This window comes from Trachemys scripta, chromosome 1, assembly GCF_013100865.1.
Source record: "Trachemys scripta elegans isolate TJP31775 chromosome 1, CAS_Tse_1.0, whole genome shotgun sequence".
Taxonomy (NCBI): domain Eukaryota; kingdom Metazoa; phylum Chordata; order Testudines; family Emydidae; genus Trachemys; species Trachemys scripta.
Window position 1 is genome coordinate 126,624,981 of NC_048298.1, and position 15,805 is coordinate 126,640,785.

Genomic DNA, 15,805 nt, shown 5'->3' on the forward strand with positions numbered 1-15,805 from the left:
CACAGAGGAAGTGGAGAATCAAGCCCACTGTCTCTACAGAGAGGTTAGGAAAGGATTCTAGCTTTACTCTTGATCAAATTATAAACAAAGGTATGTAGAAATACCTCTGAGTTCAGTGGAAGTTGTGAGCATGTAGATGTGACTAGAATTTGGCCCTATATCTCTTTGGATCAGTGGGTAGTAAAAAGAATTATAACAGGATGTTTAGTCGACACTTATCAAAAGCTGCTGAGACATCTGCCAAAAAATAGTTCAAAATCTCCAAAGGGAAACCCCCAAGAAATAAGCTGAGAGGTATTTCACTAAATACGGCTGCTGCCTCTTTCTCCACCAACATGAGTGATGCAGGTTATTTAGCTCCTTATTACTTTTTCAGTATCTATTACAAACTATCCTTTACAAGAGTATATTTTATGTACTGCCTGGACCCCCCCTCTCCTCTCTGCACTGGCTTATAGTGCCCTCTCCTCTTTCTGCAGCGCCCAGCTGCCAGAAGAACAGTACAACAGCAAAGGAAGATGAAAGAAGCGCAAAGCACCAGAGGGACAAACCAGGCACCTGTATCCACTGCCACCCAAGCAGGTCTTTGACCCTCGTTATCTGAAGTGTAGTTCCTGCCACTGTATCCTTTGGTTTCATTGAAGTGCTGCTGACTGATGTTTAGGCGAGCAGGACTGGGCACATGAGATAACATCTTAGTGGATACAGACATCTTTTTGTCTGAATTAGATGTCAAACCTGTACTTTCTGAAGTCAAATCCGTCTCCTTAGCAAAATGGTCATCCAAGGGTAGAGACCTTGCCCATGAACGTGTGGTTGGTTTGGTTTTTGGGACCAAGCCACTTGCATTGTGGCTATGACTATCATTTGCTACCAAGCCCTGGCTAGTGGTAGAAGATGGAGACTGGAGTAGAAGAGACCTCAGTGTGACATTATTGTGTCGGCATTTTTCTGAATCAGCAGTCCTGGAGTTGTTTTGCCTTTCCCACTTGTTAAAAGAGGAACGGGTATTTGGATCCTTATAAGACAATTTTTCAAAAACAAGAAGATCCGGATCAATCCCTGTTAAAGAAGGGGAAAAAAACACATTAAATACACATCTGAAAGTGAAAAGCATAGCAATACTGGTGCATTTTCAGTTCATCTTTCAAATGTTGAATGAAAGAGAGGAAATAAAACATATACATACATGTAAGTAAATGCAATTTACAAGTTAGTTTATAACTGTTGTAGACAAAGAAAAATCCCCCAAGACACTTTTATCATGTGTACCTGTGTTTCAAATGAAATACAGTGATGTCCACCCCTCATCTTAACATAATGACTAAACCGACACAATAGTCAATTACCCCATCACTGACCTGTTTCAGCCTGTGTGTGCATAATACATTGTTACCTGTTGTGATGTTGTACAAAAGGACATTGGTTCTAGCCCTCAATATGCAGCTTTCCAAGGCTGGACAATAAATGTGCAGGCAATTAATTTTCTCATGGATAGTTTCAAAGTAGAAAACTGCCAGGTTACAGGAAACTATAATAAGAAAAGAGTAAAACAGAGTTTGAGTGGACATGATGACCCAGGCACATTGCCTTTCATTTCTATTGCTTAACATTGAAAGTTATAATAATGGACAGTTACATAGAACTTTTAAACCATAACACTTTACAAACTTTCATTAAGCCTCACAGCACCCTGTGTGGTAAGTACTATAAGTATTTTTAATTCTCATTTTACAATTGGGTAAGTGGGCAGAGAAAAAGCATTCTCTTGGTTCACAGAACAACAGGTATGCCACAGTCCAGCTTCACACAGCTCCTTCCATTGTGTCTCAACCTTGTTCTGGAGGACTGTCCACATCTACAGATGGTTCTGGACCTCTAAAGCTGCCAGCAAGGGTGACTTTGAGATGGTAGCTGTTGTGACATGGATGACTGTCCATTAGGAACTGGTCTGAGACCACCTACTCATTTCACACAGATTATTAAAAAGCTGTCAGATAGCAATTGCTTCTGGTCACTCCTGAGGTAGACTGCATTCAAGCATGAGGCCTACCCCCTTAACAATCCCCTAAACCAGCCACCATCAGTTTTTTGTTTGGTTGGTTGTTGGGGTTTTGGGGGGGGGGGAGGGGAGGTAAACAATAAGTGTATCTGTTAAGGCTATACAATTTCAGGTCTGATGCACTATAATTTGGATTTCAGATCTATCTGCCAAAAAACAGAAGTCCATGGATAAAATAATAAAAAATACCTAGATGTCTTAGCAGCACAAATCCCATTGCTTTGAGACTTAGGCTTCTAAGTACCAAAGCCACTTTTGAAAATGAAACTTAAGCTTTTAAGTAATTTAGCCATTTCTGAAAATTTTGCCCCATGTACTCGTCTAATACTAATGCTAAAATACTTTCAATTAAATTAGTCAGATGCAGTTCAGAACACTGGCAGGATTTCCTGTGAGAATATCTTATAATGGGTTCAAAAGCAAAACATCTAGTCCAAAGCTAATTCTCCTTCACTGCATTGATTTACTCTTTTTGGTACCATCAGTAAGATTACTGCTAGCTTTTGTTTACCTCATCTCCTCTTCCCCTGCCACAAACTAAACTAAACTAAACTGAGCTAAACAGGGCTACTTGCATTCAGGGCCCATGCCCAGAGTCTATAGCAAAGAAGCTATGACTGAAATTAAAAGGGGTATCTTCTGGTACTAATTCTCACTGTTAGCAGAGCATATGAGAAAATGCTGACCATATTTTTGAATTTGAATTGGACCATTTGTTTTTGTAGTGTGCTTTCCAGATTAGATGCTTATGGTATGTGTCAGCATAGCTCTGCTTAGAACACATGTGTATCAATAGAGCTGAGCACTTGATACAAAAACATTTCTGGAATGATTCTGTAGTTTTTGATGTAAAAGAATCTGATTTTAATTACAGTGCATGTATGTCCTTTACAGCAAAAACAAAACATTATACTGAATCCATACAGAATAATTCAGAAACAAACAGCATGTAATAAATGTGTTACATTATTGTGATGTTTATATCAACAATCACCCTAGTGTTTTGTCCAACAGGGAACTACCTTTTGGAATAATTTTGTTAATACCATTTCCATGGATAATCATGGAAAAATCACAGCTCCTCTCCCCCCCATGTATTTACACACTCAAAGTATTTTCAGTTATCTACAGTGGAAAAAGAGGAAGATATTTGTTGAAATATACCAAAACCAGCCTTTTAATCTTTTCTCTCATTTTATTTTTTTCATTTAGTAGCCTACATACTACATCAGAATAACACAATCAAAATACTACTTGGAAATAGGCTCATCAATATAGACAAGCAAAGTTAGTACTGTAAAAGAGAGGTGATGGGGTGGTTTTTTTTTTTTTTAAACCACTTCTGAGTTTCAGGATATGCACTTGATTTGTTTATGATAAACCTGAAAACACCAGCTTTCTGAATGAAGTAATTACAATTCTATTACAAATAACATGTTACAGCAAAAATAGACCAGACTTTGAGTTTTAAACCAAAACTTTCTTTGCGCAGTTGGAACCAACACAGAAAAATCAATAAACAACAGATGAGTATCTTAAAAATGCTAATGAAAATTCTGTCAAAGGGAGGTATGATCAGGTCTCAAAAACAGAAAATAATTAGCAAGATTTCCTTGTCTGAGGTCATTCTTCATAGTCTATATCTAATTCTAGTCAACTGTCATCAGCCTCCAATGAGTTGTCAGACTGATAAAAGGTTGCGGTTTGTTCTTTAATAAAAGACAGGTGCAAGGAAGTATAAACACTGTCCTTATGAAAATAACAAAACATTCTGTGTGAAGGACAGAAGGATAATCCTACAGGCTTCATAGATAATTCTGACTGTTTTGTCCCAGTCTTTAAATAAGACTCAAACACATACCAGACCTGGTGCATAAATACCACAGTGTTACAGAGCCATCTTCAGTCATTCTATAAATATTTTCATCCATTCCCTGAGTGCTCTAAGCATCATTATGGGTCATATATAGAAAACTGTTTTCTCCATGTGTAAAAGAACTTAAGATTCACTGACCATTTGTAAGACTGACTACACAGAAAACTGCTCTCAGCACCAATAAGCCTTTCCATTTTCTCTTTCAGTTTTAATAAATAATAGTAAGCAAACAGGATGAAAATGGCTTTTTAAATATTTGTTGTAGAATAATGGCTAATACAATATTTGATCAATAGTGGACATTAGTAATCCACATCACAGGAGTTAATGTACAATACGCTTGGCAGTTTATGCTCAATAGACATTAAAGACTGAAAGATCAGGTATATAGAGGTAAAGCGAATTGCCAGGGGTATTTTGGGAAGCTGGAACCAATGCACGCTTGCAAAACATATTTGCAGTTACACAGTATCTTTCATCCAGGGATCCTAAAGTACTTTACAAATGCTAATAATCTAGGAGTACAAACTTTGTATAGAGTCATTGTTTGAAAACTAGAAGCTTTATATTTTTGTTCATGTTGATAATTACACCTCAGATAAAACTGTACTCCTCAGTTTTCACTAATTACAGTAGCAATCTGTATCCTTACCCTCAGAGGCAGGTGTACATTATTAAGAGCACTAATATGGCCTGTGATGATAGCATGTCTTGTTTCTTTTAGCACTATTCTGCATCAAATACTCTGCAGTTTTCCTGGTTAAAGTATGTCTTATTTAAGAACACAAAATACCTGCAAATAGGAGTGCTAAATGAACATTTTTATTTCAAATCAAGGACCATGTCCCGAAAATCTTACTTTCATACTTCTTATGTATGGAAGATTTTCATGAGCCAATGCAGGCATCCGTTTTCATCTCAAATTTTTCTTTTAAAAGCGCCATTGTTTTTACAGATTACTCAGCATATGCAAATTTCACTACATTCTTTCACTGAAGGTCACAAAAAAATCTACGTTCATTTGAAAAGAATGAATATTAGAGTCTAGATACCCTTTAACATGTCTGTTTGTTTTATGCTTAAAGTAAGTGAAGCTGGTTTGAATGGGCTTACTAATTAATTTGCTCCAATCATAATTCTTGGTAAGGATGAGGATTCTTTGGTAGGGAAACAACGAATATTGCAAAAACAGGCTATAGTAATGTTTTTTCCTTACCTTAGAGAGTTAGCAGGCAACTTCAAGTTAGTTTGTTCTAATTATTTTAACTTTTTCCATCTTGTAATTTTAATGCTTGTTAAACCTACTGTTTTTGAGAGTCCTGGAAACAAAAGCAAGTACATACCACATGGGCAATGAGGGAGTACATTTCCCTGTGCCACTTTTGCCAATGTCCATAAAACTCTGTTTTGAATGGACCAACGGTATTTTTGTTTTTGAATCTGTTTCCATTCAGTCCTTGCCTGTTTGATGAGATTGCCAATTGTAATGGTTGTTCGTAATGGTCGTTTTGGTGGTGGATCTGTCTACTGGGAACTAAAGTGTTTTTTAATCTTATTTCAGACAGTTAATTGAAATGCCATCAATAGATAAACTCTTGTTTATAACATAACAGAACCATATTTGAACCTGTGACTGTGTTGTAATGTTCCATGTGCCACTGCCAATCTTTCTCAGAAATCTAGTCCAAATTTTATATCTTTTAGTGGAAATTTTTTGGGTGAGACATATAAAATGCAAGCAAAGTAGATAGAATGTTTTTTTTAATCTGGGATAAAAGCTTCCTACGTTTATATCCAATTATTTAGTCATTGTATTGTAAGCAAATTGACTCCTCCCAAAATGCCTCTTGTTGATATCCAAACCCTCCCAATTGAGGATGCAGGCACTTAGTTTTCCTTAGAGGTGCCTATTCCCAGTAGAAAGCAACCGAGAGTCCTGTGGCACCTTTAAGACTAACAGATGTATTAAAACATAAGCTTTCGTGGGTGAATGCCCACTTCGCCGGATGCATCCAGACATTACAGATCCAGACTAACACGGCTACCCCTCTGATACTATCCCCAGGAGGTCAACCAAAATGTCCTCAAAACTTAAACTAGAAGGCTTTGCTTTTACTGGAAAAATTGCATAGCAATAGTATCTGATTTCATCCTGTTCAAGGCTAATATCCTAACAAAGCATCCTGCCCTATTAATGCCAATGCAGAAACCCTAACAGAATTTTTAGCTTTCTGCAATTGTACAGAGAAGCAGTACAGTCATTATGTGGTTTGAGGCTAAGAATCAGAAGCTCCTGAGTTCTAATTCCACCTCTAATATTGTCTTTTGGCAAGTCAAATAACAGCTCTGAGTCTGTTTCATAATTTGTAAAATGTCAGGACCAGGTCCCCATTGTTCTAGGTACTCTATAAACACAGAACAAAAAAGATGATCCCTGCCCCCAAGGAGTTTACAGTCTTGTTAACTTACCTCAAGAGAAGGCCTGATTCTGCCATCCCTACTTAGGTTTAGTAGTAACTTAATTTGAGTGTAGTCCTATTGAAATCAGTAGTACTACTTAGGGAGTAATGGTCTTGTCAGCCTGATTCCTGGTGACAGAATCACTCCCAAGGATGTTGTGAGTCTCCTTTACTTAAACAGTAGTGTTGTTGGCAAGTTGTTCCGAAGAAACCAGTGTTGTAGTGGAAATCTAGAGTTCCTCCATTTCATTAACCTTTAAATAAATACATATCATTCCTCTACTGTTCAGGAGAGACAGAGCCTACTCTGTCTTATCTAAGAATGTCACCATTCTAATTTGCTCTTCCAAAGAGTTCAAGTAGTCAAGTTCACTTCTATAAGGATAAAGTGGGAGATAGGAGGGAAATAGTTCAGATGTGTCCTTGCTTTCTATCCTCAAAATATAGCCAAATGTTTGCATTCTTACTGTTTGGAATAATGATTAAATGATGTATAAACAGCCTAAAATTAACTTCCTTGATGTGTGGTAATATATATTTTTAATATAGACTGTATAGGCTATACACAGAAGCAGATAATAAACACTTACCATTCTTCAGAAGGCAGCAGGTCCGGCTGCACTGCTGGGCTGTGACTTCTGTGTAAATCTTCAGCACCTGGGCTCCCCTCTTCTGAGATTCCTCCAGATCAACCAAAAGACCCGGGAAGCGTCGGATCCAGCAGTTTTTGTAAAAAGTAGTGGGTGAGCAAAGAGAATCTGACTTCCACACCAAACCCAGAACGAACAGCACTTCTGCTACTGCCACCAACAGAAACATCTCCTCAATGTGATCGGCTTAGTAAGCGCCTGTTCTCCAGCCTGAAGCACTGGGGACTAGCCAACATTTTGAGAGACAATCTCTTGAAGTGGCAACACTGCCAGGAGAAGGAACTAGTTTCTTTTAAGCTGTTCCCATGATCCTGCTTGACTGAGCCATTTTCTGACTTACATGTTGTTGGGCTTTTTTTTTTTCTTTTCTTTTCTCTCAAGATGAGTCCCTGGGAGACTGTTGAAATTCTTAATGTCTCTTTCATGAATTTCTGTTGTTCTGCACCCCAGATACACACTGCCTTTAATCATTCAAAAAGCTGGACCACGTGATCCTGAGTCAGCCTTGCTTGTCCTGCTAAACCGAACTACTGCAGACAGCTTTAATGTGTGAATAAATACAGTATAATGGTGATCCTAGAAGAATCACTCCAGTTCTCTCTCTGGAAAAAGCAAATATTTCAGTAATTTGAGAGCAGAGAGGTCTCCCACCTGGTTCAGGTTCATTATTACACTTAGCACAGAAAAAAGGGATTGGTTTAGTCTCCTGATACTTTTGAATGAACTGGTGGCCACACGTATATTTCCTTTCCTTATTAGCTAGCTTAAGTATTTAAATTATTTCTGCTGCATAGCAACCAAATATGGAAAGTTCTCACCCCCTTCATTTCTTCAAAAAGCATTTTATTTTATTTGTTTAGATCCCATAACAATTGGCAATGACTGGAGGAGGGTGCAGCCGGCACGTATAATCCGATGGACTAAATAGTTAATTTGTCTTTTCCGTCTCCACAAGACTAAGAATTCAGTTTGTATGGATTTTTCTGCTTGTGCTTGATCTTGTAGAAGGTCTGACATTATACATGCTCACATTGTAACAGGGAGCAGCTGGAGTCAGTGCAGTTCTTCACATACCTGCCCTGCAAACATCATCTGCTCTGCTCCGTGATTGCCGTGTGTGTGTGTGTCAGCCCTGTTAAAAAGCTTAAAGATGTTACAGTACACCAGTTAGTTTATAATCAGCAGACTGTATGTGCAGATTTGAAGGATGTCAGTAGAAAAGCAATAATTTTCTATTAATATGTATCTTGTAAGAGGATGCGATTTTTTTTCAGCAACGATAGCATCAAGAAAATTCCTCTGGTTGCACCTAAAAACATCCAAGTTATATGCACATAACTGAATTTTTCTTGTGAACTACATATTGATGTTGGGTATTCTTCGCAACATCGGGCTTTGATCTTGCAAGTAGATCAGTGCAGGTGCACCCTTATGTCTGTACAGAGCTCCTTTGAAGTTAACGGGGCTTAGCACAGGTCCACTCACATGAATCCAATGGCAGGACGGGAGCCATAATTACTGAATACCTTTATTAGCTACAGTCACAAGGATTCCAAACAGAGATCTGTGTGTGCTCAATTTTTTGTACATCCTAACTTAATCATTTACCTAACCCCATAATATTCAGTGTTGGGAGTATATACTCTGAAATAACTCTTGCACCAATTTTCCAGTTTTAGCCAGATGTCTCTTGATTTTGGACAATCCCAGAAGTGGAGAATATCCTGCTACCATGGCATTCCCTCCAGCATTTTATTGTGAATTTTGAGCCTGTTTTGTTTTATAGGACTGGCATGTACAATTATTGAGTCCTATTTTTTCCCCACTGCTGTTTTCTTCATGAAGGGGAAACTTACAATTTTCTGAACCATTTGAGGAAGAATGCAGCAAGTGGGATGAACTGGGTTCAAAACAAATCATTCATATTCTTCCCTCATTACAATGAATAGAACCTTACTCTCAATTTAAATAAATAGGGCTAGTTGTAGAATAAGGTGCTTCTCCACATCAGGAAGAGAGTCAGAATTAGGCCCATCACAGTTATAGTTATAGTAACATTACAAGATTCATGGCTGGGGTCTAAACATGTCTGGAGGTTGAAATATCACTCAGACCTGGTAATGACTAATTTTCATGCATCACATTTTCAATAAGGTGACAAATGCTGAAGTACTATCACTTTTGTTCAGCCTGTAACTAAATGCTATACAGAGCACAGGTCCAAAGCAGACTACTCATGAGAACAATAAGTGTTTGCTGGATTGGGCCCCACGTGTGTAACAAGTAGCTTTCTGCATACAAATATTCAATTTCAATGTGCACTTTCAATACCTTTTCAACCTGGTAAAGTATAGGTGTTGCCTCAGTTTTTTCATCTCATTACCTTTGTATAATTTTTCTGCATTTCTGCAGTATGCTCCTTTCAGGCTACTGTAATAGCATCCATTTTCCTTGGCATTAATTTTAATTCCTCTCTCCTTCCCCATTCTGGATAAATAAAGCAAGAATAGTTGCAAGGAATCCTCACCTTTTTTTTTTTCCTTTAAAGAAATGTAAATGGATTTTACCATCCAAAGTATCTAAAGCTACTCTGGACAATTCCCAACAAATCAAACACTTTACTTGCCTATTAAATTGCAGCTTCGTTACCACTTTTTGCATCATTAATAATGACTCTGCTACGGGGAGATGCATGAATACATTTCTAAATTATAAATGAATATGGATATCCCCAAAATCTCACAAGAAGCAGATATCAGTGTCTTACCTGCAGAAAGTCTGGTTGTTCCATGTGCTCCAGGGGGAGGGATGTAGGGCTGTTTTCTGTGAGCAAAGAGAAGCCTGGTCAGTGTCAGATCCGATCCTCCTGTTTTCAATAGTATTTCATAGATCTTTCTTCTAAGATTTACTCTTAGGAAACAAATTGGCAATTGTTTATTTTCTTTGAGATTATGGCCCTCTATAATCCTGCTGTGCAGAGAGATTTGTAAACATAGCAACAACAAAGGGGGAGAATGTTCTTTGTAGGAATACCTGTTATAAATGGAAATCGCTACCTGAAGTTTTCTACCTGCATGCAGGGATAATGGCACAACCCAAAAGCTTCCTAGAGAAGATGGCTCTCATGCATTAACTCTTTTTATGCCAAACCCAAGGAAAATAAACTTCTTTGCTACTTTTCAGAGTAGCAGCTGTGTTAGTCTGTATCCGCAAAAAGAACAGGAGTACTTGTGGCAGCTTAGAGACTAACAAATTTATTTGAGCATAAGGCCACGAAATTTGTTAGTCTCTAAGGTGCCACAAGTACTCCTGTTCTTTCTTTGCTACTATTAGAGTTCCACATGCTGATGTAGCTGTTTGTTTGTTTGAATCTAAAGTGTGGTGGTCTGGCATCAATTGTGAAATGTGTGAAATAAGAATGCATTTGCAAATGAGAATAATAAAGTAAATACGTCAATCCTACAATCAGGTCTGTGTGGATAGACCCTTATAGCCATCTGGAGCCCTGGGGAAGACAATGGCCCAGTGGTCTGCTTGCAGGATCTGTGTTAGACAAAAACTTTTATCTCATTGCTCTGGAATGTGTTTGTCTTTGCTTTCCCTTAGTGCAACAGTGACATTGACACTTAATTTGTTGCCAGGTCTTCTGTAAGTTTATGGAGCTGAAACATATACTAGCGTTGAAGTGAGTTAACTATGTCCTTAAATAGTAGAGAGGAGCCCAAGTTGTAAAGCTCAGAACTAAACTTCCTCAAAGTTTGGAGGGAGAGCTGGTCAAAAATTGGAATTTCAATTTCACAGCAAAATCTACCTTTGCTGGTTTTTTGGTGGGTTTGAGTTTTGTTTTGTTGTTCTGAATTGGAATAAAAAGCTAACCTTTCAAAGCTTCCTGTGAAACAAAAGTTCCAAAATAATTTAAATTCAGGACAGCTGAATCATTTTGTTTCAATAATTTTTAATTGTATCATTGACACTGTTGAAATGTATTTTTTCAATAATGTTGAAATGCTTTGTTCTATATTTAATATATTATAAAAGTTAAAACTTAATTAATTAAAACCAGAAGGTTGAAACAAAACATTTTACCTTATCTAAATGAACCATTTAGACTTTTTTCCCATTAAAAATGTCATTGAAATCAACACATTCGTGTGAAACATTTTGATTTTGATGAAACTGCATCTATCGATGGAAAACTCTTCAGTTGAAAATTTTTTAACCTAGCTTTCTGTGAAGGTGTTAGTACACACAGGTTTGGGTTCAGCCCAGCATAGAGAGACTATTCAGTCACAAATCTTGGATCTGGATTCAAACTTCTTCAAGGTTTGGGGTGATCAGACTCCAGGGTTTTGGTTCAGACCCATCTCAGCTAAATAGTAGAATGAGGTGAAATGCTCAAATTTCTGTTTATGGGGTTTCCTGTGAACCTTTCCTTTAGCATTGTTCCAATTGTGGGAGGGAGGAGGGGAGATTTGCACACCCTGAGAGTCTCTCTGAGTTTGAGAGTCAAATGAACCCTGACAAACCTTGAAATCGAATCCCATTGAGTCTTAACTGGTTTTGTGTTAAAACGATGCATAACCAGCTTCACATGTGAAACTGTAAATCTGTCTAGATTCACTTTAAACTGAGCCTAAATTCATTGTATGGGGGCAAAGACTTTAGCAAATCTACTAATGAATACACTGGAGTTTATATCAGAACCTAGAACTTTCATCACAAAACCTGCAACCACATTCCTCAGAAAGTTGCACACAGTTCAGCTAGTTTACTGAATATCTCCCTTCTCCAGTTATCATGTACTGAAACACAACTTGCCCTGTCTACACTAAGACTTTAAAATGTGTTAACCATCCTGTTTTTAAACCACACCATTTATCCTAGTCTAGACAGAGCTATAGACCAAGCAAGAGAACTCCAGCCCAGCCTGGGATGTATCTGTGACTGCCACTAAACAAAAGTGCCTCCTAACATGCGATTCCCTATGCAGGAGCAGACCGAGACAGTGCTCTACCTGCCTGATCCCAATTCCGAATTTGTTAGGAAACACTTTTCACCTGAATCAGTCACAAACTGCAGTCTTTTGCATAATATACTCCACAGATTGAGAGTCAAGGCCGTGATTCAAGCACACATGCTTCCTTTCTACTCTCCAGTGACTGAACATTCTCATGATCCATGGAGAATACCTACCAAGACAAGAACAGTTGGCATGTTTTTGCCTTCAGAAACAGCCACCTGAGAACACTAATAAGTACAAATAAAGAATGAAGCAAAGATGGGGTCAAGTGCTTGGTAACAAATAAGAAAGTCAATGTGTTGGTCTTCCCTGTCGCATTCTTTTCAAGCGTGTGCTATACAACAAATTTCATTGCAGGCCAAAGAACATATTAAATGGCCTATCAAAAGGCAGATAAAATAAGCTGAAAATAATGGGAATGAAATGTAACCGACTGCTTAAAAATGTGTTTTTTGACTAACATAATGTTTAGAGAACTTTGTAAGAAGCACTTTGTTTGGCTGGGAATTTGAGGAGGGGATTATCCTTGTTTAGCAGCCCATCCTTCAAGAACCATAAAGCCTGTAGTTGAAATAAAATCTGCTCCACTCGGCTTCTCTCAGAAAAGACATGGCCTTTTGCAATTCTGATCTTTTTAAGGCTGAAATACTGAAGTGTGCATCCTATGTTCCAGAAATGCCTGTTTTGTATCAGATGACAAGCAAAATGCTAAGCAGGGGCAGCATTTGACTCATCATTTCCAACAGACTTTAAATCATTGGGTCTAATTCCTCCCTAGGAATTACTGGCAGTAGAATTATACTAGGGAAGAATGTAGCTCTAACTTTTTATGGTGGAGACACTATGAAAATTGTATGTATTTAGAATTCTCTCTCACCCAGTACTGCTCACATCTTAGATTATTAACATCAAAAGAACTTTTAAAATCTAATTTACTTTTACCCATGTGTGTTGCTTGTATATTTTTTACATTGCCTTTACCTTAGGCAGTGATATTAGACTGGCAAGATTTACATTCTGTTTATAATAATTCACTTTCTGGTTCACACGTACTAGCACGGTGCTGTTGTGTTCAGATTGCCAAGATCCAAGGTTTATTTAAAAAAATATGTCAATGTTTCCTTGTGGTTAGGGCACTGGATTGGTACCCAGGAGATCTGGGTTCATTTCTCTGCTCTGCCACAGATTTAATGCATGATCTTGGGTAAATCGCTTAGTCTCTTTTGTGCCTCAGCGCCTCATCTGCAAAATGGGAATAATTATACTTTTCCTTCACACCCTTTGTATGTTGTGTCCGTTTAGATTTTAAGCCCTTTAGAGTGACTATCTCTTACTGTGTGCTTGTCCAGCATCTAGTACAGTAGAGCCTTGATCTCATGTGAGTCCTCAAACTGCCACTTGTAACCCCCTTCGTCAGTGGGTGTCATGTGTCCCCCTCTGTGCTCATTCCAAAGAGGTGGTGTGAGTTTGTTACAGCCCCCAGCTACAGAGACTGACTCTTCAACTCACACTGTAGAGGCTTATGTTTTCAGCTCTGGAGAGCCCTGGTTCAGTGCCTGCTGTTAGCCAAGATGATAGCTGACCTGGCCCCTGAGTGAGGACTTGTCTGGGATTCAAAGCAGCATGGGCCTCAGATGCTTGGGACAAACTTCCTCTGCCTTTGGGCTCCCAGATAAAAGTATGTAACGCACTCATCACAGTGTGTGTTACGTCCCCCTCTGAACCCAGTCCACAGAGGATGTCACTATGTTACCGTTCTCAGCTATACAGGCTGCCGCTTAAGCTGTAGAGCAGAGGTGGGCAAACTACGGCCCGCGGGACCCTCTTGCCCGGCCCCTGAGCTCCTGCCCTGGGAGGCTTGGCTCCGGCCCCTGCCCAGCTGTTCCCCCTCCCATGCAGCCTCACCTCGCCCTGCCACCAGCGCAATGCTCTGGGCGGCGAGCTCCTGGGGTAGCGCAGCCGCAGAGATGCGGCCTGACCTGGTGCTCTGTGCTGCACAGTGGCGTGGCTGGCTCCAGCCGAGCGGCGCAGCTGCCTGTCCTGCTGCTCTGGGTGGCGCGGCTGTATTGTCACCAGCGCTCCAGACAGTGCAGTAAGGGGGCCAGGGGGGTTGGATACAGGGCAGGGGAGTTTGGGGTGGTGGTCGGGGGGCAGGGGCGTGGATAGGGGTCAGGATGGTCAGAGGGCAGGGAACAGGGGGGTTGAATGGGGGCAGGGGTCGCGGGGGGGGGGCAGTCAGGAAGGAGAGAGGGGGTTGGATGGGGCAGTGGAGGGTCCGGGGGCTGTCAGGGGACAGAGAACAGGTGGGTTGGATGGGGCAGGAGTCCCAGGGGACAGGGAATGGGGGTGGGGGGGTAGATGGGGCAGGAGTCCTGGGGGGGAGGCAACAGGGGACGAGAGGGGGGGCAGGCCATGCCTGGCTGTTTGGGGAGGCACAGCCTCCCGTAACCAGCCCTCCATGCAATTTTGGAAACCGGATGTGGCCCTCAGGCCAAAAAGTTTGCCTGCCCCTGCTGTAGAGACTGATGTTTTTAGCTCTGGAGGTCCCTGATTCAGTCATGAGCATGTTGGCCAAGGCAGCAGCTGTCAAACGGCTGCACACTACTATTAAAATACAGTTGTGACACAGATACCCCTTGGGAAAGGGTCCCCTGTTCTTTGTCAGGTCCGAGGTAAGAGTTGTTTGCAAACTCACTGCACCACGCACATGTCATACAGGATATTTAGCCATAAATAGTAATGTGTAAGGTATCTACAGAAAGCTTGTAACTTGTCAAGATTCATAATCATTGTGAGAGGTATGTAATATTTAAGGGAAAATGTATTTATATTCAAAGCATATTTAAGGACATGGAGTAAAAATTAGTCACCAGAGGATCATGTCTCTGTGTGATGGCCCATTTGGGCAGGCGGGAGTTGTCACTCCACCCTTTTTAGCTGGTGATACAGTGCAAGGCTTAATTGTTTAGCCTTGCGCAATACTAAACCAGGGAAGACTCCCTCATGCTGGAGTCAGTGGGTAACTAGCAAAAAGGAGTACTTGTGGCACCTTAGAGACTAACAAATTTATTGGGTAACTAGGTGACTCTCAGTATGGGTATCCCAAGAACAGTCACACCAGCGAGCCCCCATTTCCTTGGAGCATGATTTCTCTGAAGTGCTGAGCACTGCAGCTCCCCTTGATTTCAAGCAGAGTTTGGGAGGGTTAGTAATTAGCTAGCACTGTTGCAAGGCCCTCCACATTGTAATTTGCCATGTTCTGAAATGGTTTAGGCTTATGTTTTGTTGCTATTGTGTATGGGGCATGACTATTCAATTACTCGAGAGAGCCTGTGGCGGCGGGGGGGAGGGGAAGTTTTCCCGCACCAGCAGAACTGACACAATTGGTTTACCCAATATTAGGGTTACCATTCGTCTGGATTTACCCGGACATGTCCTCCTTTTGTGTGCTAAAAATAGCGTCGGGGGGAATTTGTAAAGCACTCACAATGTCCGGGATTTCCCCAGGGCAGAACAGAGCGAGCGGCTGGGAGGGCTGCAGGGAAGTCCCGGGCTGGACTCTGGAGCAGCTGTAGAGGAGCCGGATCCGCCCTGCATTCTGAGCCGGCAGCTCCCTTGCAGCCCAGTCCAGCAGCACTGTGCAGGGCCAGACCGGGTTTTGTTGTGCAGGGCCAGGGACCGGGTTTTGTTGTGCTGGGGAGCTCAGCCACGTGTCCGGCTCGGCTGCACAGAGCCCAA

The 15,805-nt window shown here is 40.5% G+C and overlaps 1 protein-coding gene across 2 annotated transcripts; it reads right to left on the reverse strand.

Moving 5' to 3' along the window:
- MANSC4 (MANSC domain containing 4) lies at window positions 1-9,923 on the reverse strand. 2 transcript variants are annotated; one of them, XM_034784529.1, is made up of 4 exons: window positions 9,815-9,923; window positions 6,988-8,190; window positions 1,397-1,531; window positions 1-1,062 (listed from the first exon to the last, which is right to left on the reverse strand). In XM_034784529.1, exons 2-4 carry the CDS (start codon window positions 7,214-7,216, stop codon window positions 383-385), a joined length of 1,044 nt encoding a protein of 347 aa, XP_034640420.1. In that variant the 5' UTR covers window positions 7,217-8,190; window positions 9,815-9,923; the 3' UTR covers window positions 1-382. The 2 variants fall into 2 exon arrangements, with proteins under 2 accessions (XP_034640420.1, XP_034640410.1); XM_034784519.1 differs by lacking the exon at window positions 9,815-9,923 and having other exon boundaries at window positions 6,988-9,807.
- Window positions 9,924-15,805: the final 5,882 nt, after the last annotated feature.

What these genes read in the sequence shown, in the direction of transcription:
- MANSC4 (XM_034784529.1), bottom strand. Translation starts at nt 7,216, where the DNA reads ATGTTTCTGTTGGTGGCAGTAGCAGAAGTGCTGTTCGTTCTGGGTTTG. An exon ending in CTGCTGCCTTCTGAAGAATG is followed by an intron (nt 1,532 to 6,987) that starts GTAAGTGTTTAT and finishes TTCTTATTATAG; the next exon opens with TTTCCTGTAACCTGGCAGTT. An exon ending in TTTGTACAACATCACAACAG is followed by an intron (nt 1,063 to 1,396) that starts GTAACAATGTAT and finishes CTTCTTTAACAG; the next exon opens with GGATTGATCCGGATCTTCTT.